The sequence below is a fragment of the Phaethon lepturus genome, unplaced genomic scaffold (assembly GCF_000687285.1).
Source record: "Phaethon lepturus isolate BGI_N335 unplaced genomic scaffold, ASM68728v1 scaffold15825, whole genome shotgun sequence".
NCBI lineage: Eukaryota > Metazoa > Chordata > Aves > Phaethontiformes > Phaethontidae > Phaethon > Phaethon lepturus.
This window is the reverse complement of record NW_010542882.1, coordinates 110,053-136,392: the sequence shown is the minus strand read 5'-3', so window position 1 is coordinate 136,392 and position 26,340 is coordinate 110,053. Positions and strand designations below refer to the sequence as shown.

The 26,340-nt window shown below is 35.8% G+C and overlaps 1 protein-coding gene across 1 annotated transcript in view; it reads left to right on the top strand.

Moving 5' to 3' along the window:
* Positions 1 to 1,487: 1,487 nt before the first annotated feature.
* The window catches only part of DNAH8 (dynein, axonemal, heavy chain 8), a gene marked incomplete at its 5' end in the record, with an annotated part of 124,576 nt that continues 99,723 nt past the window's right edge, over positions 1,488 to 26,340 (top strand). The window contains 17 exon segments of the mRNA XM_010288192.1: positions 1,488 to 1,634; positions 2,555 to 2,752; positions 3,309 to 3,385; positions 3,840 to 3,939; positions 6,099 to 6,218; positions 8,394 to 8,529; positions 9,534 to 9,721; positions 10,650 to 10,730; positions 13,952 to 14,068; positions 15,460 to 15,579; positions 16,372 to 16,513; positions 17,606 to 17,718; positions 18,638 to 18,744; positions 20,202 to 20,304; positions 22,925 to 23,120; positions 25,134 to 25,324; positions 25,977 to 26,103. Coding sequence (XP_010286494.1) covers positions 1,488 to 1,634; positions 2,555 to 2,752; positions 3,309 to 3,385; positions 3,840 to 3,939; positions 6,099 to 6,218; positions 8,394 to 8,529; positions 9,534 to 9,721; positions 10,650 to 10,730; positions 13,952 to 14,068; positions 15,460 to 15,579; positions 16,372 to 16,513; positions 17,606 to 17,718; positions 18,638 to 18,744; positions 20,202 to 20,304; positions 22,925 to 23,120; positions 25,134 to 25,324; positions 25,977 to 26,103 — 2,263 coding nt within the window.

Sequence of the window (26,340 nt, the reverse complement as noted above, 5' to 3'; positions counted from 1 at the left end):
TGTTTCTGTGATTCTGTGTGATTCTGTTTTCCCACCTCTTAGTCCACTGGCATTTGTTGAAATTAGAATTCCCTCATCTTTATCAGGGTGGTGTGACCTTGGAATTGGCATCTTCACCATATGTGTGGCCAAGGAATTTTGTCATCCTGCATAATCCACACTCTTCCCTTTGAGGGTATCTGATATGGTACTATCTTCCTCTCCCATGGGGCACCTGGTATTTGAATAGACCCCTACTTTGTTACAGTAGCTCCTTCCAATACCGGATTTCCTTGGCTCACCATGGAAGTTCAGTGCTAAAAGACTCTTCCTCTTCTTCAGGTGATGGTGACACATTAAGAACAAATTAAGCACATACAATATGCCAGGGCAAAATATGTCCAGCTGCGGGGTTACTGTTTGCCAGTACCAACTTAATTTCCACCTTCTCGTTTATCGGATCTCAGCTACTGACTTTCTATCTTACCCAGAAAGGCATAGGATTTCATAGTCCTTTAAAAATTAGGTCCAGATGTACAACAGAAAATGTATTGAGTGCACCTCTCATGACCTGACAGGATGATATGATTCTAATAATTAATCTGTTTCATTGAGGTCATCTTGTGACTGTTCTACAGCTGACAAGCCCTCATTATTCTATGATAGAAATATAAGCCCTGTTTCTAATCATGGTGATCAGTCTTCATTCTAACATGTGTATATCCTTGAAGATCTGAACATTCATTTCAATTAGGACCTTTTTTCATTTCCTGTAATTCATAGCCAATTGTTATATATACCTACATATTCAGTCTGGTGACTGCCAGTATATTGTGATAAAATCTGCTTTCTGTTTTCCAAGAACTTAGGGAAGGTTTTGTATTCCAATGATTATAGACTTTACATTTCTCACCAGTCATTATTTTTACATCTGGTAAGTTCTTAGTATTCTAAGTAAATAATTGACTGAGAAAGACAGATTATTTCTCAATCTCACTTTAACTCAGACTTGTCAACACACATTAATTTGTATAACCAATTTCCTTTAAATCCCCCGGGAGTTCCAAAAGGCTGCCCTGTTATGCCAATTTCTGTCTTTATCCAGAGGACAGTCTGACTTTTCTTAATTAAGCTAATGGCTTTTCTTAATATTCAGATGTCCCCTTTAGAGCAGGAGTCATCACCTGCTCTTTGTTGGCCTCTAAACCACTCTAACAATTTAACAAGAACTAAAACTTTCCTCTTCCTTTTTTGGTGACTCGTTTCCCAGTGTTAAGTCTTTCACTGTACTGTACTGTTTTATGTTCGAATGTTGCACATAATGCACATAATGCATGTTGCTACACATACTGAAAGACTGAAAGACACTGTATATAAGTCATTATTGCCTGTTGACTGAAACTAGATTCAGTGATAACTACTTTGGAATGACAGTAGGTTTGAGTTCTGCAGTCTCTCACCCATAAGTGTAGCATAATAAGTATGGTATTTATTGCTTCACTTTTTAGGACTGTGTGTTTCTATTGAAAGAATATCAGAAATGCTTTCGTGAAACAAAGCAAGAGATTTTGGAAACTCTAGGAGAAAAGACATTTGAAGTATCAGAAATGTACATTTTTGGAAAATCTGAAGCTTTTTGTAGGAGATTAGAAAAAGTGAGTATACTGTGTGCTGTTATTGGCAGAGAAGGGCTTCTCCAAAGAACAGTTTACAAGGTGGACACTTGTCAACATACACACTCTTAATCATCCTGTGAAGGAGTTTGTAACTCTTTGTTGAGAGAAATTAGGCACTTCCACAGAGTAAGTCATCCCAATACTTTAGGCAATTACCTCACTATGTTCTTCTGAATTTCTCAATTTATCTCTGTTAGTGTGGAGAGAAATAATCTAATTGATCTAGACTTAGATAATTACTTTAGGACATTTAAAATTGTGTGAAAAATAACACACCTTTTCTTTTTTGAGTGGTGTCGTAAGGCATTAAAAACTCCTGTTGCTGCCAAACACAGTTCTTCAGATGATTCTGCTGTTTGGTGTGGTCTTAACATTTAGCTTGCTAACCCGATGAAGGGATTTTAAACTATCATTCATAGAGTTTGCGTGGAAAAGATAATAGGTGCTTCCTAGTGCAGAATAAGGTCAGACAAGGGATAAGAGGATAATGGGGCAGTCATCACAGGGTAGGAGTTCTGTGAGTGTCTGATGTTTTTACTTATCATGCAGTATACATACTAATCTCAATGGCTGGCTTTTTGTATTCTGTGAAATCTCTTTGTGTCATCAGTATGTGTATGTCATGTTTCAACCCTATTGAATCTAACAATCATATATAAAAAGAAACCCTTTACCATCAAAAAAGTGAGGATGATTTTACTTTGTATTGAGTTGTGGTGAGAACTGATGTTGAAAATTGAATTAACCATTCTCTCTTGAAGATACTTGACCTAGAAGCAGCTCATTTCTGAATGCAGTAGTTAGAGAAATGGTTATTGTTTGTTTTAATTTACTCACATTTTAGTTTACAGAGGAAGTAACAATTTATTATAAGCATGAATATGATGTTTATGTTTTAGATTACAGAGATGATAACGGTAGTACAAACTTTTTGTGCACTGAGTCTGTCTACCATTGAAGGGCTAGATATTATGGCAGTAAAATTCAAAAATATCTACCAAAGTGTTCAAAAGAAACAATATGACATCCTTGATCCACGAAAAACAGAATTTGATGTAGATTTTGTGAACTTCATGGCAAAAATCGAAGGTTTGGAGGTAAGTGATATTGCTACCTATAACTTGGGAAAGAATCTCATCACTACTTACTCAGTACCTGCATGAATGTTAGTGAGATTTTCTGTTGTGAATACACTACATTGCTCTTCTTCCAAAGAGCATGGAGTTTGTGTTTGTCTGGAGGGAGTTTTTTTCCATTCTTTTTGTCCTTCCAAAGGAAGCTGTAAAATATATCATACAGTCCTCACTGAAAATCAATCCCTCTGCAGCCAAAATGACAAAAACTATGAGACCTGAGAGAATGATCTACATGGAGGTGATTTATTAGCCTGGAAACGTGGTTATATTTTGGGCAGAACAAAGCTGCAGCTGTTTTTAATACATGATTTGATTCTTTGCTAAAATTGTCTGGCATTTTAAGAGATTACTTGACTGACACTAGCTATTTATTGATTATATTAAGCATAGACCGGTGAAGGCTGCTATTTTGTGCTTTAAGTAGTAATGATTTTGAATGTTACTATATTAAGAAATTATCAGGCATCAAATACTATTATATTACTAGAGAAACTATACTAAATGATATATTCTTTAGATGCAGATACAGACATTTATGCGTAGCTGTTTTGGGAGAATTTTGTCTTCACAGCATGCTCTTCAGTTACTTCAAAGGTATTGGTGATAATGTTTTAAAATATTTCAAAGTAACTTCAAATTACTGATCAGCACAGTTTAAATAACACAGCTAATTTTAGAACAAAAGGCCTAACGAAGAATTTTTCATTATTGGTGTTCTGAACCATGTATTCATCATAAAAGAAGTGTTTTAGCTTTCTTGTGGGAAACAATATATCCTCCTGTTTCTTAATTTCATTACAGTTTATTTTGTATATACAAGAGAATACTAAAAGAAAAACCTAAAAAATCACCACAACAAAACCCACCAGGGCAGAACTTTTCAACTTGCTTAAACTTTGTCAAAGCAAAAAAAAAAAAAAAATTCCCAGATCCAGAAGCATTTCCTAGATTTGTGCTTCTTTCATTTTATGTAACATTCATGTACCCCAAAATTTAAAAATAAATTGTGTTTTAGCAATATCATTTTGGGTTCTCATTTTTAATACAGGTTTCAAAATCTGAGAATGCCATGCCTTCAAGAAGAAACAGGACGTATCGTTGGTTGTATTCTTCAGCATTATGTAGCAGAACTTGAAGCTACTAAAAAGGTATTTAATTTCTTTGCAGTAAATTTTAAACATCACGTTAAAATATGAATTTTAACATATTCATTAAAATAATAATTTTATTTATTCTGCCTGTTTCACTAGCTGACTGTCAATGTTCAATTTATCATACTTCTATTTTTCTGTTACAGAAAACAGACATGAATGTGATATGATATACATGCTCTTGCAGGCAAATGTGTTACCACAATTTTACTTTTTAAACTATAATCTTTTCTGTTATTCCTCCATCAACTGAAGAAAAAAAAAATTCTTTACTGGCTGTGTACATCACTTGCATATACCTTTTGTTTTTTTAATTATATGAGGCTGCTACAGTTAATTTGCATTTATACATGGCTATTATCTAATGCTGTGACAGTATAAAATAAACATAAAATGTAGGTAAATTGCATTTATGTTCATTATGAAGTGATTTTCCCAGGATTTGTGTAGTGTACCATGACTGTAGCATAAATGAGAATTAATTTCTGGAGACTGTTCATGTCACTTGGCTTTAAACTTTTGGATAGGAATTCATCTAACTTAACTTTGTGTGTCTGCAAAATAAACGGCTGCATCAGAACTAGACATCCATACACCTTTTCTACTCAAGAAAGAAAAGAGTATTCTAGAGTCAATTCATCTGACCTATTTTATGTGTTAACTTGAAGATTTAAATAATTCCCTTGAAATTATTCCCATTTTTCTTCAATGAGTATAAAGGGAATCTGGAAAACCAGACTGATGCAAATATTTTTTAGAGATGTTTGCATGAGGAGCCAAGTGTCTGTAAACTCTGCACTTACTAGAAAATGATTCTGCCAAACAGTGACTTAAAACTGTAGCCTACTGACCCACTCTTGACAATGTCCTTTCCCTGTCTACTCACTTTATATAACACTTCATGAACCCCTCGTTACTGGCTTAATTTGATGAACATATTTTCAGCAGCACTGCCTGCTTAAGAAATCACTGACCCCACCCGTAGCTGCTTTTTCTCAGCCAAAAAAATAGATATGTTTTCTGAGGGGGTTTCATCCAGGTCAGTTCCTCTCTTAAATTCACCAGGAAGCACTTGAATTTCTTTGGTTAGGACTGTGCAGGAGACAGTATAGGCCTAAGAAGACATGTTAGTAAGTGAAAAGTAGTGTTTGCTTAAGCAGTACAGCTGTTTGTGTTATCACAGCATCAGTTTGCATGCCTAAAGTTGTGTGGATATAAATATTCCTCTTTCTTCTGTTGAAGAATATGTCGTTCTATTTATTAGATATCATTGGATTGCTTTTTATCTTTTGCCAAGCAAGTTATTTCTAATAAAAAGTTGCTCCCATTGCAATACTGGTTCTAAAGTGCTTGAGTAATTTGTCAATGCAAATTTGGTATGTGATAATTTTAGGCCAGATTTTTCTTGACCATAATGCAGCCATTCAGTGAGAAGCTCGCCCTCCCCCCCCTTTTTTTTTCTCAGCTTGGGCACAGATAAAAGCATGGTCTGTGTACCCAGGAGTCTCTACATGCATGTTGATGAGAACTTAGTAGAAAAGAGCATTTAATAGAATCCTAGATTATCCTGAGTTGGAAGGGACCCACAAGAATAGAGTCCAACACCTGAAATGTTAGCTATTAGCCAGGCATATGTGTCAAAGGAGCGATGTTGACATTTCTATTCAGGTGAAACCTCTCAGCTAACAGCATAGTTTAAGCCTTTCCTGAGGGCAGTTCCCAAGCAAAGGAGGAAAAGCCTCTACAAGGGTTCTCGCAACGCTTCCTTACACAGCTTGCTTTCACAGCAGATGGCTCCAAAGCTACACGGCTGCACCTGTCAGGCTTGGCCTTGAATACTGAGCTTGACTGCTCAGCCTCTAGGTTTGCAATGCCTTTTGATGTCGTCAGGGCTCTGTCATAAGTAAGCACAGCTAAAAAACCACATGAGATAACGAAGACAGGGGACATACCAACAGTGGTATCAATGTGTGCATCTCGGAAGCATAGCAAGCGGGGGAAGCAATACATTTTTCTCTCAGTGAACTGTCGTGTGACTCCACACAAATTTAATCTGTTTGGGAGGAGGAGGAAATTGTGGTACCAGAGGAAAAATAATTTAACATTTCAACAGATTTTTTTAATCCACATGTTTAATGATACTGTTCTTATCGTAGCTTTACCAAATTCAGAAAGATGACCCCCCTCTTGCTCGAAACATGCCACCTGTTGCGGGAAAGATACTGTGGGTGAGACAGCTATTCAGAAGGATAAATGAGCCAATCAACTATTTCCATGTAAGTTGATGTGAGGAAAAATTAGATGTTTTGTGTAACAGTGACTATCCTACTTCTGTAGAGTGACCATAATGTTTCTGGTCATGATAATGTCACTTCTCATATGCTAGGCTACCTGTTTATTTGTATGTGAGTATCTAGGTAAAAAAATATGCTCTGCAGTACCACTGTTGTAGATCCAAGATATAGTGTTAGAATAAAATAAACTATTTCAGTTGGAAGGGACCTACAACAATCATCTAGTCCAACTGCCTGCCCAATTCAGAGCTGACCAAAAGTTAAAGCATGTTGTCCAAATGCCTCTTAAACACTGACAGGCTTGGGGCATTGACCACCTGTCTAGGAAGCCTGTTACAGTGTTTGACCACACTCTCAGTAAAGAAATGTTTCCTAATGTCCAGTCTAAACCTCCCCTGATACAGCTTTGAACCAGTCCCATGCGTCCTATCACTGGATACTGGGGAGAAGAGATGTGCACCTCCCTCCCCACTTCCCCTCCTTAGGAAGCTGTAGAGAGCAATGAGATTGCCCCTCAGCCTCCTTTTCTCCAAACCAGACAAGCCCAAAGTCCTTAACGGCTCCTCACAGGAAATCCCTTCCAGCCCTTTCACCAGCTTTGTTGCCCTCCTGTGGAAGCATTCAAGGACCTGAACATCCTTCTTAAGTTGTGGGGCACAGTACTTGAGGGGAGGCCGCACCAATGCTGAATACAGTAGGATAATCACTTCTTTTGACCTGCTGGTTATGCTGTGTTTGATGCACCCCAGGATGTGGTTTGCCCTTTTAGCTGCCAGGGCACATTGCTGCCTCATTTTGAGCCTGCTGTTGACCAGCATCCCCAGATACCTTTCTGCAGGGCTGCTCTCCAGCCACTCCTCTCCCAATCTGTACTTGTGCCCAGCATTACTCCTTCCTAGGTACAGAATCAGGCATTTTGACTTGTTTAATTTCATCCCATTAATCATAGCTCAATGCTCCAATCTATCTAGGTCCCTCTGTGAGGCCTCTCATTCTTCATCAGGGTCAACAGCACCTCCCAGTTTGGTATCATCAGCAAAATTGCTAATGGTGCATTCAACTCCTGCATCCAGATTGTTGATAAATGTTTTGAACAGAACTGGCCCTAGAATTTAACCTTGAGGAACACCGCTGGTGACTGGTCACCAGCCAAATGTGCTACATTCACTACAACCCTTTGATCTCTGCCCTTCAGTCAGTTCTTCACGCAGTGCACCACAAACCTGCTTATCCCACAGTTGGACAACTTGTCCAGAAGGATGCTGTGAGGGACAGTATAAAAAGCTGTACTAAAATCTAGAAAAACTAGGACCCCAAGCTGGAAATATGCACTGAATTGTTCACATGTCTGTTTTCATATTGCCCAAAGCAATACTTCACCATTCCAGCCAGTGATTTTTTTCTTCTTTTTGTAATGGAGCATACCAGGACTTGTACGTAAGATCATCTCTGAACTAGTTTTTGGAGCAGGGAATTCGGTTACTGAACTCATTCTACTCTTTCTGTACCACTTAACATGCAGTGGAAGGTTGGTACCAGCCACATAAACTTTAGCATTTATGGCCTTTAGGAATTTCTTGGTATTGGATTTCCTTCCTTCACTGGAATAGTCAGAATCCTGCTATACTAGGATCTGCTATAGCAGTAATATTTATTGAATTGTTTGAATGATTCTCCTACAAAGTATCCAGGATCTCCTGCCATGTTAACTTCTATGTGAGAGAGGTTTTTGCTTTCCTGTTTCCCTCAGATGGCAATAATGATCACCTAAATCTGCTCCAAAGAAAACAGCCATAAATATCACTACTGATTAAAAAAAGGAGATTTTTTTAAAAAATTGATTTTTAGTTACTGTTCAATTTTGAGTAGAACCGAGCATCCATTTCACTGTGAGTTACAGATGTTTATCACAGTATAATAAAGTATTTGCTCTTACGTATATTAAATATTCAGTATTTATTACTTGCAAGTTCTTACTGACTTTATCGCCCTATACATTTGAATAATAAATACTTGAGACATTTTTAAGAACTCTGTAAATATAATTTGTAATATTAACTTATATAATGTATAGTCCACAGTTAAATTGAGAAAAACCCAAACAGTATGTTTTTCTTTTTGATATGGTTTTAATTTGAATGTACTGTGTTTTAATAGAAAAAGTCAAATATTTTGGCAAGTCCAGAAGGTAAAACAGTTGTTCGATTATACAACAGAATTGCCTATGTATTGGTGGAATTTGAGGCAGTCTATCATAATGCGTGGGTGAAGGAAATTTCACAATTACAATATCGTAAGTAATTAAATATGTAACTGGCGTTTTAAAACTGGTATTGAATGCTAAGTTAACACAAATCAAATAAGTTAATTTTTTAAGTCTCATTTACCCTTAAAATGTGCACATTAATCATAATCCAATAAGGAGGCTCAATAATACAAACAATACAAATAATACAAATCTCTGTCCCTTACTGACCTTGAAACTTGGTTTTGATGCTGAGGATTGCCAATTTGGTATGCTGTTTGACAGATGACTGGAAGCAGTAGTGAAACAAAGTTAAGGCATACAGTTGTTCATACTTGTATTAAAATTCACTCTGTGTGTGACTTAATAATTCTTCCTGTTTTCTTTCCACTGCAGTAATTTATATAGTTATATTATACCAGTTCTTCTAAGGACAAGTATTACTTTATGCCTAGAAAAAATGTTTGATAATCAAGCTTTATCATTTTAAGATTAAATAAGAGTCAAAGTTAAAAAAAAAACATTCTAGTCAATTTCTCATGTAAATTGTAGGCACTCTGTGGGCTCCAAAACTAGGATTAGATCTACAAGAATAAAATCTTGTCATCACACAGTCAAGGGAGGTTTTTGTGTTGCTATTTGGGCTTTTATTTTGTTTTGGATTTTTGCAGTATCACTATGTAAGTATTCATCCTCTGGGTTAACAAATTCCTGTAAGATGCTGAGCATCTCATAAAAGTGTTGTGTTTCCAGGTCCTTAGAAAATTAATTTCATAATTTTCTAACTTGAGTTAAGAAAAAATATGCCACAAATAAGACTGAATCTGATGCTTCTTTAGCTTATGCAGAGAAAGTTTATATATGGTAGAAAGCTAATATGGTGAATGTCAGCTGTATGATTTCTTTAACTGAAAACAACGTGAAGCTATTTCACAAGTAATCATACATATTTAATCACTACATAGTAATAATAGAAATCTGTGTTCCATAATAATTTATATAACAGAAACAATTGTTTGTCTTTAGAAAATGATATAAAAATGTCTTTACAGCCTTACAAGCCACAATATTTGTGCATCATCCTAAAACTGGGAAGTTCCTGGTTAATTTTGATCCCCAAATTCTAGAGATTGCCCGAGAGACCAAATGTATGATAAAGTTGGGTCTGGAAGTACCGGAGCAAGCAAAAAAGATAGTAAAAACAGAAAATAACCTGAAGTCAAACAAGTTGCGTTTAGAGGTAAACTTAAAAATTATCATGATTGTTGTTTAAAAAAATAAAAAAGAAAATCTGATTAGCCATAGAAATGTTTCTACAGTTAAATACAGATTAAAGCTGAGTATAAGGTAGTTTAAGGTAAATTTGTGGAATACACAGGTGACATAGAGTACCTCATTTGAAAAACCTCTACTACCTGCTGTGTGCACTAGTATATGCTTAAATATAAGCATATATATTTCTCATATGCCCTGTGGCATGTTAAATATAGTCTGGTGATGAAATAATTAAAGCTATCCCAAAAATGTTTACTCTGAAAATCAGTAAAACACAATTTTACAGAGTTTTTGAGAAGCAAAGATTGGAATTCTTCTGGATTGGAGGATATGGTGTGTCACAAAAACATCAAGAATTTTGCAGGTTACCTGCCAGAGAAGTCATATTTCTGCTACTTGTTGTAGTATTTCGAGAAGCTTGTATCATGGGGATGAGGTGTACCATATAAGGTTGCGTGTGTGTAAAGCACAAGACAAGAGGATATTTTAAAACTGAGTTTATACATGAGTTTAATTATCTGATGAGATATGATATGATATGATACTAAGTTTCAAGAGGGCATTGCAAGTTACGGTCACTAAAGCTCAAGCTGTCTTTAGCTCTAGAGAAAGATGATACTTTGTCTGCCTTTGTGCATAAAGAATGTGTTGCATGAAGGCTCTTTTCATTCCTCCTTGTGTAGCATGATATGGATTCATTGCATTCCATAAATTACGTACGTAGATATGTAATATCTGTGTAAAATTCTACACTTGTTTCCAAATGTAGTCTTTTAGTAGAACTGCTTTCCATGTTTTTTTCTGATGATTTGGTTGTATAACAGGTTGCTTGTTTCAGTAAAGAAAGCACTTAAAATATTCTTCCTGATACTATCCTTTCTAATAATTAACAGGGTCTTCTCCAGTGTTATGAAGACTTGTGTCAAGAAACACCAATCATTTTTGTAAATCTAATGGCACCAAAAATGAAAAAGGTTGGTATTGCTAAATGCACTTCAGTATACTTCAGAAGAAGTTAGATTAATTTAGTAGTTTATAATTTAAAATTATTTAGATGGATCTGCATGTTGTGAACCCAATGAATTTTACTAAAGCTTTTAAGACCAAAAATCTGCTCTTTGCTTCCCTGAGCAGTGCTCAGATAATGTGTATTTGTGGTGGGTTGACTCTGGCTGGACACCAGCTGCCCATGAAAGCTGCTCTATCACTCCCTTTCTCAGCTGGACAGGGGAGAGAAAATGTAATGAAAGGCTCCATGGGTTGAGATAAGGACAGGGGGAGATCACTCACCAATTACTGTCATGGGCAAAACAAACTTGACTTGGGGAAAAATTATTGCCAAGCAAATCAGAGTAGGATAACGAGAAAATAAAAACAAATCTTAAAAGACCTTCCCCCCACCCCTCCCTTCTTCTTGGGGTCAACTTCACTCCCAATTTTTCTACCTCTTTCCCCTAAGCAGTGCAGTGGGACTGGGAAGGGGGGTTGTGGTCAGTTAATCACATTATTTCTCCTGTCCCTCCACCTCAGAGCATGGACTCCTCACACTCTTCCCCTGCTCCAGCCTGGGATCCCTCCCACAGGAGACAGTTCTCCGTGAACTTCTCCAATGTGAGTCCTTCCCATGACCTACTTCTTCACAAACCGCTCCAGCACAAGGTGCAGTCCTTCAGGAACAGACTGCTCCAGCATGGGTCGCCCACAGGGTCACAGTTCCTGCTGGCAAACCTGCTCCAGCCTGGGCTCCTCTCTCCACTGGTCCACAGGTCCTGCCAGGAGCCTGCTCCAGTGTGGGCTTCCCACAGGGTCACAGTCTCCTTCGGGCATCCACCTGCTCTTGTGTGGGGTCCTCCCCAGGCTGCACGTGGAGATCTGCTCCACCTCCGTGGCTGCAGGGGGACAGCCTGCCTCACTGTGGTTTCCATCATGGGCTGCAGGGGAATCTCTGCTCCAGCACCTGGAGCACCTTCTTCCCCTCCTTCTTCACTGACCTTTGTGTCTACAGGATTGTTTCACATATTCACATTCCTGTCTCTGGCTGCAGTTGCTATGCAAAGGTTTTTGGTTTTTGGTTTTTTCCCCTTCTTAAATATGTTAACCCAGAGACGCTACCACTGTCGCTGATGGGCTTGGCCTTGGCGAGTGGCGGGTCCACCTTGGAGCCAGCTGGCATTGACTGTATTGGACATAGGAGAAACTTCTAGCACCTTCTCAGAGAAGCCACCCCTGTAGCACCCCCAACTGGCAAAATCTGGCCACACAAACCCAAGACAGTATTACAGTAGAATAATCTTAATGCCTATGAGATGTAAACCCAGTAAAATAAAGAATATGGACTTTGTGGGTCTATTTATCTACACAAATCTCTAGCTTTGACATGGAAGTAAATTATCTCTTATTTCAATTTTAGAGGTTTTCATGGGAAGTTGTGCTTTTCATTTAGCTGAAATACTAAGTGTCATGATCCTTGTCTTTGCTTGGGGAGAATTATTAGTCTTGTGAATTGAGTCAGTCTCTTCAGTGATGTGGAAAGGTTATATACTACTACTAAAGGTCCAGTTTTATTGCAGATGCAGAGTGTATTCTAAGTCATTTTGTTTTGCCAGACAATTGCAAGTGTTCTAAGTAACTATTCTTTTTGGTTGTAAATCAGAAGGTTGCAGAGTTTGCATAAGTTTTTGTAACTATATAGTTGGCATGTGCTGAAAAGTGAGAAACAAAAAACTTCTCCTTGCTCTTAAGAGTTAAATAATAAAAGACAAAGAGATAAAATGATGGTAGTCTTCACTTTAGTGATACTACTGTAAACATTATATCATAGAGGGAATCATACACCTCTGTATTTTAGGGGAAACAACTGGCAAAAGAGAAGGATGAGTATTGTACAAACAACAGAAGATGAAAATGTTTTCTGAAGAAGGGAGAGAAGTCTTTGGTCTATAGGAAGAAGAGAGAAAAACACAAATCCAAAAATGGAATGAGCAAATCTAATCTATGGCTACATTGATGCCATAATTTGACAGCAACTCAAGTAGAGCCTTAAACTATTTCTAGACTAGCTATCTTGGTTACCAGTAACAGTAACATCCCAGCATTATGGAGTTAAATATATTCCCCAATAATGTATATATTAATGTGATATTAATTGCTGTATTTTCAAATAGCTGTGTGTCTATTTGAGATGAATTAATTGTTTTAGCTGTGATATAGACATAGCAAAAAGAACCATTAGAATGAAGAGAGTGGGTGAAGTCCAGGCAGTGACTTGGTAAATGTCAAGATGAAAGAGCAGCTATGATAGATGGCTATTTAAAATTAAATATGAGTGGAGTCAGTTCAAAGTTTCTCAGCAATTAAGCAAAATCAAATTTCTGTCACATCAAGGATGATGAGGGTGGCAAAATTTAAAATTGTGGTGGTTGTATACTGGGAAATCAGTGTGAAGTTTTGGACTACTAGGCAAAAATTTCAGGAGAACTCTGTGAGAGAGTCTGGAAAGGTTGATTTTCATAGCCTGGTAGTAGTAAAGACTTCCTTTTCCTCAGAGTCCCATCTCCATTGATGGTACAGGGTGGGCAGTGAAGGAAAGACCTTGGTGTAGATCATACAATGACAGGGAAATAAGGTGGTTTCAGCTACATGCTGAACATCTTGGTGACAAATCCATAAGAAACAGACCATGGAGAACCAAAAATTCAGTAATGGAAATAGTAGGGAAGAGAGGATTTTTAAAAATGGCATCGAGGCTATAACAAAATTAGGAGAGGATGAGTGTGATTCAAAAAAGGATGAATGAAAAATCTCATAAATGAAGTTGAAAGTTATGTTGTTGAGAGTGGACAAGATACATGTTAGAGGACTAATTGTAAGATTAATAGTGGACTCGAATTTAATTTTAGGAAGTAGTGGGAACCACTAAAAGACACTGTCCAGGAGAACAGGAATGGGAAGATCTTTGCTGAGCATGTACACTTGACAATTGTGGATGGGGCTGTAGTATGCGCTACCCTCCCCTTCCCCAATTGTGCATAAATTTCTTTGATGCTTTCCATGAAAAATTGTGACCTTCCTTGCAGAACTTAGACACAACTCTTTCTTTCATCAGTGACCTTAGTAATTTAATAATAATGATATTTGTTTTAAATTGTTCTTTTTTTTTGTTTTTTCATCTATGAAATTATATTTTTATGCTTAGATGGAAGCTGTGTTGAGGCAAGGACTTACCGTGTTGACTTGGTCATCTGTGACACTGGAGAGTTTCTTTCAAGAAGCAGATCAAGTTCTGTATATATTTAAACAGTTTTTGAAAAAGGTATACATTTGATCACTATATAAATGAAATGACAGTTTAGAGAAATTATGTCCAGTACACTGCTCTTCATGTTGGGAATTAATCTGTACTTATCTTTTTACCACTTTAAATACACATAGATTTTGTTTAATTTTTAAAGTATGTTCTTTTTTTTCAAGAATGATATACTCAATGATTCCCATTATTACCCTCAAATGTTTGATATTTGCTTCTGTTCTTGCAGTAGAATATATTACTACTTGTTGTCCTCAGATTCTGTGACTACCACTCTGATTTTCAGAGTCAACCTCTGCTTCTCTTTGAGTGCTTGTCTGTGAGTGAAATTGCACACAAGATACCTCCATGTAAACACTGTCCAGTGGAGAACTTTTTAGCGTTAACTGCATTCATAGCAGGCATGCTGTGAAACTGTCTCCTGTTCATGCAGCCCATAATTCCTAATTTTTCAGGACAGAAGAAAAATGAGATTAAAGAAGCTACTCTTGGTCTTGGGACATAGGAGATAATTCTTTCCATTGTCCCTCATTCATCTAATCTCCAAGACTGATCAGCTCAGAGAGCTGTCAAGAGAAGCTCATTCAAAAATTAGGTCATTGCTGTTATGATGCAGAAGTAGTTTTGGCTTATACTGTCTGTGAATTAATTTCACTTATGCAGTGAATTTAAAAATATGGTGCTGATAACCAGAAATCTGTGAAGAAGTAGGAGGAAACACCAAGTTCCTCTAAATATTTAACTTTCTCAAGGATTCCCATGTCTCAGTTTTCCAACATGGAACCAGCAGATACTTAAGAATTACAAGATTTAGTCATTAAAGGACTGCCTGAAATGAAATTGTGCACACTACTAATGTTTTTAGAATTGTGTTATCACACTGTGCAGGATTTAAATACATACACTCTTAGCAACCGAGTTCTTGTTTTCTGTAGCAGTAGTAACCATATAATTTCCAGACTTACATCTGTCCGTATTCCAGATTGTCTGCAATGAAACATGTTAGCAGCTAAATTTTTGTACGGTACTTGTCTCACTAAATTCCCGTGGTAGATAATAAAGAGGATAATTCACAGTAAAAGCAGACTGTATTTAGCCACTGTAAGTATCCACTAAGTTACCATAACTCACGAGGCATTGCTGTGCTTCCTTTTTTCTCTGCTTCTCTCATCTTCAGGTCTTTTGTGTTGGTGCTTTTACCCCAGGGCTTTTTTCTATTATGATTAATTTTCTTAGAAGATTTTCTACTATGTAAGGTTCTTGCATTTTCACTGGATAGAGAGATAAAATTTTTATTTTTCTGCAAAACATTACATATCTGTTAGGACTCTCTAAAATAGAATACATTATGCTTTAAAGATAATTGTATGGTATTAATACAATTTTTTGCTTTTTAGGTTAATGATTTAAGTGAAATGCGGATTGATTTCCTATTAAAAGAAATATCAAATACTCTTTTAATTGTCTTACCAGTGGATGGTCCTATCAAAGTAGAGAATATGTTGACCTGCAATGAGGTGTGTGCCACTTTACATCTTTGAACTTGAATTCTTGAGCATGTTAGAAACAGTGCCTTAGTAAATTAATATAAAACTAGCAAAGAATTATTCTCACTGTAGAAATAAAGAACATTTTGATTTTTTTAATTACAGTATTTTGATTAAAATATTTTACGTGAAGATAAATTGGTTCTTAGGTATTGAGATACTCAAGGTGTAGTATTTCATAGATGATTGTTACTAAATTAACTGCTTCACAATTAGATGAGGTTTTTTAATATGAAGATACTTGGACATATGCAGCGTTTTTTTTTTCCTATTTTTTCCAAACTGTTTTTTTGAAGGAGAAGGCAAAAAATACTTTCCAACAAGTATATTTGAGAATTTGAAAGTCTTCTTGATTCTGAATGAGGCCAAAAATGTATTTCATTGGTAAATTAGTGCAAGTAAATAAAATTGTTAAGGACAGTTCAAAGAGTATTTGCGTAATTTCAGATTCAGACTGTGACCTCCCTCCATATTCAGAATTTTCTTCTAGCCCTTTCAATACCATTGCATTTCAAAAAATGGAAATTAAAAAAAAAAACCCTTAAAAATATAGTGATAAAATAAGTGAAGTTTTTTGTAATTTTGAAGAAAGATTTTAGGTTTTGTTTCTAAGTTTGCTTTTAAAAATATTGGTGTTTCATTGAAATAGTCTCAGTCTGAAGACTGCAATATTGAGGGAAATGTTTTTGTCCCCCATGAAGAGGAAGAGTGATAAGATAATCAATGATACTAAGATAATTCATTGATATTTTTATTTAACAGACTTATACTGAAGAATGTGCTGAGTTATTGAACCACAAAAGCATGCACATTGAAGATGCCGTTCAAGAACTAGTATCTGTATTTGAAAAGAATTACGAAATTAAATATTCTAAGAAAACCTCAGAAAAACATGTATTACCAGGTAGATAATGTGATTATTTAAATAAAAATTTATGTCCCTAGTTCTGTAGACTTAGCTAGTATGTATCAAAATTGAATTGTTTTAGCTAATTTTCTTCAGACTTTTCTCTCTCACTACAGTTTCATGTGTCACACTTCTGCCTTCATTTACCACTGTTAAACTAAACCACTTGCCTATGAAATACAGACGTAATTCAGTGTTGATGGAGTTTCTAGACTTAAACTCTATCCTTCTGTTGAGATTACCAAGGTGTTTGCTCTAAAGGAAGAATATTATGGTTCAAACTCTCTTAGTCACTCATTATAACTCCCCCATCCCCCAAGTGAAAAACAGTGTTCCTCTCTTCTCAAGTTATGTCAGGTATTTGATATTGTTCCTATCTTCGGGAGTTTTCTGCCACAGTGGAATTGTATCTTAAATACCAGTGCTTTACTGGCTGGTCAGTTTAAATTGGCATGGTCAATTGACTATCAACTGCCAGCGCATGAGGCTCACAGCTGATCAGTATGGCTTATTCCCACTGCTCTGGGGTGTGTTACAAAGATTTTAGGAGGTCCTGTACCATTATAGGAGAAATAGCTTATAGTTGGAGAAAAATATTCTGGTTTAAAGAAAAATGTGGTTTTGAGGCTTAATTGGTAATGGAGCTCCTTTACTTACACCAGATTTTTTCCTTCTGGGCTCAGTTCCTCCAGGTATAGAGGCATAGTCAGGGTCAATACTCCAGGTAGTTCAATACGATGCAACCAGAAAAACCTGATGGAAAGATACTTTTCTGTGTTTTGTTAAATTGTTTATATTAGTTGGGGGGGAGCGGAGGGGCGACACTTCCAGCTGATATATCCGTGTCTGCCTACCAGTCTTTAATGAAATATTTGTAGTGCATGGTGTTTGTTAGGCTGAGGCTTATAGGCTGAGCTCTTAACCAGATTCCTGGTGTGAAAAAAATGGTGTGAAATAAAACCAATTAGCTGATCCAGGTACTACTAAAATAAAAAACAGTATTGTTTTGCCTGTAAAGAGGGCCACAGCATGCTTCGAAGGGGAACACAATGTTCAGTTAACAAAAAATATTTTTTTTTAAATTTACAGTAAAAGAAAAACATATTGTGTTTGGAAATAATGAAGAGAGAGAAAAGAATACTTCTGCAGCTCTTCATGGTGATAATAGCAAGGGCATTGATAAAGAAGATGAGTTTAAAAAGGTATTCTGTGATAAAAAGGGAAATTTTTTTCAGACCAATCAAATTAATAAACAGTATCTTGAGTTTTGGTAGCTGGATATATGCCATACAGAAAGACATCACATAGAGAATGTCAAACGTCATGTAAATGATGAAATAGCTTCCATACAAAGTGAGTTTAAGGTGGATTGTAGCTTTCAAAAGTATATTCCATGTTATTCCAGTTATCACCTTTATTAAACAGATTTTTGATATGTGAGCGGTAAAAGTTTGCAGACTATATTGTGCCTAAGCCATAACACAGGCTTTCCTTCTTGGGTAGGCAGAAACATTCATCCGTTCTATCCTACTCTTCCAAATTTACCAAGAAAGATTGCCTTGGTACTTTTTCCTTGAAGAATACAATGTCTTCATATTCAGCAGAGAAGGGAAATGGAAGTAGAGAACAAAGACTCACAAACTTGCAAGCAGAAATGCAATAATGTTACAAGGTTGCATTCTGTTATTTTGTGCTTGTGATCATTACATGTTGCTGTATTTTTACTTTATTCTTAATCCAGTACAGTCAGATTTTACTGTATTTATCTCTTACTTGAAAAGGGTACATATGCACCAATATTCTTGGATAATTCATGGTGAGGTTTTTTAATATGAGGAGCTTTTCTGAAAGAGTATGAGACTTCAGCCAGATCTCAGTATTCTGTCTCTGAATAAGACAAATTGAGTTTCCTCAGATGCTATAATCTCTTTTTCATGCAGTTTTTAGTTATTTACTTACTTACAAGCTATTTTTTACCCCAACTTCTCCCCTTGTGTTTCTCATGTAGCTTACAGCATAAATTCCTTCAGACAATAATATGTTTGACTGAAAAACTTTTGAAGTATCTTCAGGTTCCTGTCTGAATACAATACTAAATAATGTATGTTTTATTTATTACAGAAATGTAAAGAGATAGTTGCCTATTACAGTCACCAGCTGCTAGACAGCCTCCAGAAAGCCACCCGATTGTCTTTGGATAGTCTTAAAAAAAGAATATTTGTTTCAACGTAAGTTGCAAGTGAAAGATTCCTTCAGTAGTATTACCAGAACAAAGTTATTTCTATGTTAATATAACAATACAAATATACATTCATACATGGAATGATACATGCACATGTATCATTCAGTTCAAAACAGTCAAACAGTTTCAGACCTCTTGGCCCTTTTAGCTCAAGCAAAACCTGGAGATCATTCACTTTTTGTTGCACTGATGCTTTGGGATCACACTTTTCTTCTATGCTTTCATTCTTTATATTGTTAGTTATACTCTATACACTTTTTTTTTTGTGCAGAAAATGAAGCTTATTTCTGCTATTCTTTTCCTTCTGCCTGCACCCTTTTATTTTTATTCCCATATGTTTCCCTTGGGATTGCTTTCAAAATGCTGTTAGTACAATTTATTGTCCAACACAGATGACTAGAACTTAAATGACTGTTCTAGGTCATATATAGCAGTGTGCCCATATGATCATCTAATTTCAGATTAGTTCTGCAAGCATGGCTATGCACTCAGAGTTGTTTCCCATGGGTTAAAGATCATCCATGCACTTTTTATGAATTCTATATGATAATGGCAAGATCCATATGATTTTATCATTCTCCTGTATTCAGTGTAATTTCTATAGATTCTTCTCTGCTTGAACAGGCATACACTTCAGAGACAGAATTACTTCAGTATAATGTGTTGTATATTGAGAAGCCTATTTAGAATTCTACTAAGAGACTTTATTTTAAGCAGGTGAAGTTGATAGTGTTTTGTCAGTAATGTGTGTTGAACTTTGAGTTACTTTCTTTTTCTGAAGACATCTTTCATAGAGAATGTATTGAAATCCTGATCTTCTTGAAGTCAATAGGTATTTATTTGGGTGCGTCCTTTGTATATGTCTACGGTATTGTTGAATCCTCCCTTATTTGGTCACCATGTCATGTCATAGCCTTTAGAAATTGTACTTTGCACTTTGTTTTTAGTTTTAGTTTTGGGCAGTTCATGTATTTATCATTTTGCACTAGCTTGTCATCTTTGAAACTTTTATTTTTCCTGTTCTGTTGAATATTTATCTAAAATGTAGTGAGGCAACTTTTACTCTTGAAAGGCTGTTGCATGAAATGGTCAGTAAAACCTTCTTATGCCCTACTCAAAGCACTGGCAGAGTTCCATCACTCTTAAATTGATATATGAAAATCCAGAATCAGAAAATATTCTGGATAAAAAATAATGAAAGCAATGGCTGGATCCAAGGTAACCTTTGAATGATGGAGCTCTGGCTATTATCTTTGCCTTTTAAACAAGAAGCTTCGGTAAGGTAACTTCTGCAAAACTACCTTTTGTCAGGTAGTTCATAATTTAATGTGAAGATTCTTCATGAAGGTTTGCCCAGAAAAGGTAGTTTAAAATTATATTTCTAAGATAATTTGAAGGTTTTTCATGGTGAAGTATTTATGACATTTCAAAATTTATTTTCAGCAAAACTGCATTTGGGAGAACAAAGTTTTCTGTTCGTCCAGGCAAATCTGAAGAGGTTGCTTGTTTACTAAAAGCAGAAATACACCTTGCTATTCCCAATGTGGTAAGTTATGTGTCATATAGATAAGGTAAAATACACTGCCTTACAGTTATTTCTGCATTTGCCTAAGTGCAGGATGTGGGCAGGCATCTACTGAACCAGCATCGATTCCAGAGGAGAATGGCTGCTCACACCTTTCAGTGCTCTGAGAGCACTCATGAAATGTGCTCACAGTCCCAGTGTTCATGGTTTCTGTTTTAGTGGTACTTGCAGAACCTGGCCTTTTATTTTCTTGTTTGTTTCAGCAATTATATTGCAATCTGTTCTTCAGTGTTCATTGCCAAATGATTACAGTTCTCCTTCACGTATTGCAGTTGCATTGCTGGAATTAGAGTTTTCATGTTTGTTTATTATTTAAACATTATTATGTTTTATTCATTATGTGATTTAAATCCTTTGTTCAATAAAAACAGCGAACATTTCCTTTGCTCAGTTTGGCCTGACTCATCTCAATAGGAAGTAAGATGACCATAAGGAGGAACACTGAACAAAAATTAGAAGATTCAAAACCAAGAAAAGAGCTGTGGATTTCTGTGTGCAGAGAACAAAAAGGCAGCTTGATTGCAAAGAACTAATGCATGCATTTGTTTTCCTTTTGTTATCCTAAGATAACTCTGTGTCAACTATATGTACGGTATTTTATTTTATATATGAGAGGGTAACTTAATATTATCCAATTGTCTTATAAAGATTAAAAGTTTTATAGTCATGAAATTATCATGAAAGAAAGGTTCTGCCCTAAGGTGGTAGTCCTTTGACATTGAACCAGTGTTCATATTGGCATTCTGTTGTACATTCACACCATGTGTGTGTACACATAATATATAAGGACTGTCAAAATGTAGAATTTTTGCTTTGTTAATATTTGTATAAGCATAAAGCCCCAAGCCCCACTCACTGCAAAGGGAAATGCATCTATCTTTCTTTCCAGTCCTCTGAAATGCTTGGCTGATTCAGGGCAGTAATCAAGTAATGTTGGGTAAAATACCACTTTGCTAATGCTAATAGGATTCTGCAAGATCCTTGCTTTTATGCATCCTTGCTTTATCCTGTGAAATTGATTTATCAAACATTAGAGTCACTTTTAAGCAGTTGATATCCCAGTTCTGAACATGCCTATGGATGATTTAATAATTTCAAAATAATGGCTTGCACATTACAACTGCATGATATTCTAAGGACTGTATTTGGGGATTGAGCATATCACAAGAGTGATCTTTCTTCTGAAATTTAACAAGAAATGCTGTTTTTCTGTTCTTTCCTGGATCACTCTCAGGTAGGTTCTTCTACCTACTCAGCCGTTTGGAGAAACTGATGTTTGCCTTTACTCCACCTTATCCCACATATAGTTATTTTCAAACAAGGACAAGACAAAGTCACAATTAGCATTACTGTTGCCAATACAGTTAAAAAGTTTTGGGTTTGGGACTTTATGGCTGTTTGTGTACTACTAAATTAAACAGGCTAGAGGCTGTTCTTTGACCTCAAAGTGAGCTGATGTGAAATGGTGTGTATCCACAGTAGTAAATGCATTTTCTTCCTGAATCCAGGAGTTTGCATTGAAACTGTGCATTAGGAACAGCCCCTGTCATGTTTTATGTGCCAAACTGAGCCTGAATTTTTTCTAGAAGAGTGCATTTTTGCATCATCCCAAAACATGCAAAGGGAACATACTAGCATTTATACATTGTGGATAATGGCAGATCAAAGCCTGTGTTTTGACCCTATTCTGTTTGCTAGTTGTTCTTGATTCAGATCAAGAAATCTTGTTTTCCTTCAGGTTCTTTTTATCATGTACTCTGGTAGCTGAGTATGAGTTTTCTTCCTCTTCTGACTTGGATTTGATTGCTCTCAGAATTATGATACAAAATCCTTGCCAAATATACAAGTTGAGATATTCAGGGCTACTGCATGGGGTTCCATTAATTTACTAAACACTGTGCTGTTGCAAAAGTTTTTGAGCTAATACTATCTTTGGGAGAAAAGAAACATTCCGTATTTATTCAACTAGGACCTTTGAGACTTTGATCCAGGTGATTTTCTTTGCCTGAAATTACCTGTGGTGTGAATATATATACAGATAAGCATTTAGAAGGAGAGGTTATATAGCTGTAAATATTTAAAATGAGCTGTCCATCTGTATTTTTATGACCACCCCCCTCTCAATTCTCTCGCAGAGAGTTTAGGATCCAGTGGTTAAGAGCAATAGAGAGAAGGATGCAATAGAGAGAAACCTGCAGTGTTTAATGCTTTATGATTCTAGAATGCAGGAAACAAGACTTGTAATGTATTCCCTCACACTATAAAAAATAATTATAAAAATGTTATTTAAAATATTGTAAGAATTTTAAAAATAATTGTAAAAAAACCAATAAATCTATCTACTTACACACTTGCTTGTCATTTTACCCACAGTAAGACTGTACAAATAGATAGTAGGTCAGTACAGTATGTTTCATTTTTTTAGAGGCAATTCTGAGCCAGACAAACTGTTAAAGTTACATTTTCGAGCTTTTCTTCTGAGGGAAGTTCTGCAATTCAATATGAGTGGAATAAAACTGAGGTCTTAGAAAATGATTATCGGTTGCATTTATTTCAACAATATTTCGACTGTTTTAAACAGGTAATGGTTCCCAGTTTAGATGACATACAGCAAGCCATCAATCGCATGATTCAGTTAATACTGGAAGTGAGTCGTGGAGTTGCTCAGTGGGGACAGAGACATTTACAAAAATCTAGTTTAAAAGCAGAATCAGGCACACAGCAAGTATCTTCAGCAGGCTTTGGATCACCAGGAAAAATAGCCAAAAAAGGGAAAAGTAAGAGTTGTGGTTTGTTTTTTTTTTTTAACTTATTTCAACTTTTTACTTTAATAGAAATGCTATATATAAATATTTGTGAATAAGATCACTTTTCTTCGAAGAGGCCAACTATGGATTATATTGAATTAATTTATTGGGTTTATTTTAATTAATTAGCTGTGTTTTTCAGAAATAGCTTTTCAGGCTCACCTAAGTGTTAGAAGTCTGAGAAACAATAAAGAAAAAAATCTTAGAAAAATTGCTAGATTCTGAATCTCCTGTTTAATTTGATGCAAACTAAGCTTGTTAATTTATCTTTTTACCTACTTACTGTGGAATGTAGCCATAACAATATACCTGAAACCACAAACAGTGGTTGTAGACTAGCTCTCATTGGAATACTGAGATAGAACAAGAGCTAGTTTAATAACTAAAGTTTTTAATTGCTGGCTATATTCCTAGAATGGATTATAAAACACTCCAAGTGTTTGTTCATATGAATATTCAGACTGTACATAGACCTGGATCCATTTTAGTCAGATACTTTTTTCCTTAATATTGTTTCTAAGCATCGCTCCATATACTTTGCAAGCATCCACAAAAGCCCAAAATATATTTACCATCAGGTTCTCTTAGTTGCTTGGCTAAGCTAGTGATCTCCAGTACAGTTGTATCTTTGTTGTGATTACTTTGGAAAGTCTTTAACACCTTGGAAGGTTTTGCTTTTTGATAGTCCAGAGCTGGGACTTTATTCTGCTACTGATGTGATTTGTATGATGTTAACCTCTTTAATGGGCTTCAAGTATGGTGGCAGAAAACTATCCCCATTAGACAGTCATAGCCTTTTCCTCTGCTGTGTCAAAATACAGCATCAGCAAGTAGCTGTTTTCATCATCCTTAAACTACTCATCAGCAACACCTGGCGGCCTATGTTAATGTTTCGCCAGTGAGATCTATGGAGTACCCCGGCAAGGATGGATCAATCTGAGACTTTGTTTCCAGTGTTCAGATCTCTGAAAAAGTCTTCAGGCTGAAAGAGAACTTGGAGTTGCAATAATTCCCCCCCGTTACACAATGTGTGTGGTGGGAAGCATGGTTTTTTCTTCTCCATTTCCTCAAATCTGCTTCAAAGTGCTCAGGTGGTGTTATGACAGAGGGCTCATTAGACGTCAGGGATATCAGTGTCTGTATTGACCCTGATTGTCTCGGTAACTCATCAAAGATGGAGGGACATGATAAATTTCATGATGAATTTATTTTCTTTCTCTCTGAGCTTACTTGTAGTTCTTAAAGGAGACAGGGCTCCTGTTTCAACATCAAGAGTGTAACTGGAGGAGCAGCTACCAGTTTGTAAACTGCCTTTGAAAGCATATTTGGAGACAAGAGGGTTTAGGAAAATCTCTAGATTGTCCTTTCTCTTCTGTTTTTTTTTTTCTTTTTTTTTGTCTTCATTCACTTCTAACATATTTCAGACAAGACTCAAAAGACTTTGATATTAGCAGTTTGTAAGACAAGTGCAGCTCCAAAACATGACAAACTTTATTTCTGCGCTCATTAATTTGTTACTTGGAAAAGTTTAGCATCTTTTTTTGAAAGCACTAAATAGAATAATAAGAAGTTCTTTATTTGAAGCATGTTAGAGTTCAAGAAACTTACACTGCTTTAAGGGGTGTATACAATTTTAAAACTTCAATTATATTAATTAAAAAAAAACACAGAATGTTTACGAGGCCTTGTCATGTTCTAGTTACAATTAAATTACAGTAGAAAAAAATGAAATTTGTGAATTAAGATGATGATTTTCTTTCCATTTGGAAACATTCAATCTAGACTGAATTTGCTCTAGCTCTATAGAGCCTGACCTGAACTAACTCTTGGTACTTTCATACTAAGCAGTCAGATGTTTGAAGAAGAATATTCAGCTTTACTGAAGAGCTCTGTTGCTTAACTAGGCATGGATAGGTTTAGAAGAGAATTCTAAACAGACTTTTAATGGTTTGTTAATTTACATATAATTTTATTTTACAGAAGGAGTTGAAGATGTGCTTGTCAGAAAGCTAAGAAATTTTTACTCAGGTGTTGCAGAACATGAAGATATTTCTAAATTAGTTGTGCTCCTCTCTTCTTCTGTGAATTCTATAAGAGAAGTAGCTAGTGAAGTTCTACAGGACTTTCAGAAATATAAGGTGTTGTGGACAGAAGATAGGGATGCCAAAATTCAGGTGAGTTTAATGATGATCACCTACAGGACTGTTCTTCATTAATCTTGTATTTTGAAATCAGAAAACATTGAGGGGAAAAAATCAAGGAAAAAGATGTAGAAAATGCATTTAAAACAGATTAAATTCTTTTAAATTATTTTGTCTTTCAGTAGTAATATTTCCATGCAGTGTAGGCATATTGAATACAGCTCCTGTGTAACATTTCTTAAATGCAGCTTTTCAGAATCACAAAACTTTTCTACAGTTTCATTCTGCTCATGAAACTACTTAGAAAATGTGTTTTACTGTCATTGTTACACACATATTTGGGCTAATGGTGTAGTCTTTTTGTAAGTGTGGGCATGTATTTTTTGAACTCTGTTTTGTTAGCTGTTTTCACAAAAACAGTAGGCACTTAACATGTCTTAGATATCTCTTTCTCTGTTAAATTTGATTGGAATTTCCCAACAAGCTTAAGTATTACTGACAGAGAAATTGATAAATATGAACACCTCATCACATGCATTTTACTATGTCAGCAAGCCTACAGAAGGCTAAAAACAGGTATAATATTGGTATACATTTTGAGTTATTCCTCTAGAACTGTTGCTACCTGTTTTACGAAAAGTATGAAAAAGGACTTTTGTTGATTGACATTTTAAACTGCACACAGGAATTTTTGGCTAGCTGTCCGTCTCTGACTGAAATTAAAGAAGAAATACTTCACTATGCTATGTTTGAGCAAGAGATGGAAGATTTAAAACCCATTATTCTTCTTGGTCCAATTGAATTGCATACAGGTATGACATTTTCTTATCTTTGTATGTACAGTAAGATAATATAATAAGTAAGTATATATAGTAAGATACTAACAGTAAGGTATAATAGTCATGTTGTTTGGTTTATTCTCTGAAATAAATGCTTACAATATGAGTATTGTGCTATGACAGAGAAGCAAGGATTTCAATGGCACTTACCCCTCTCACCTCACAGGTTATTATGTAGCTAATATGTCTTCTCTGGATCAGTGTCACTGT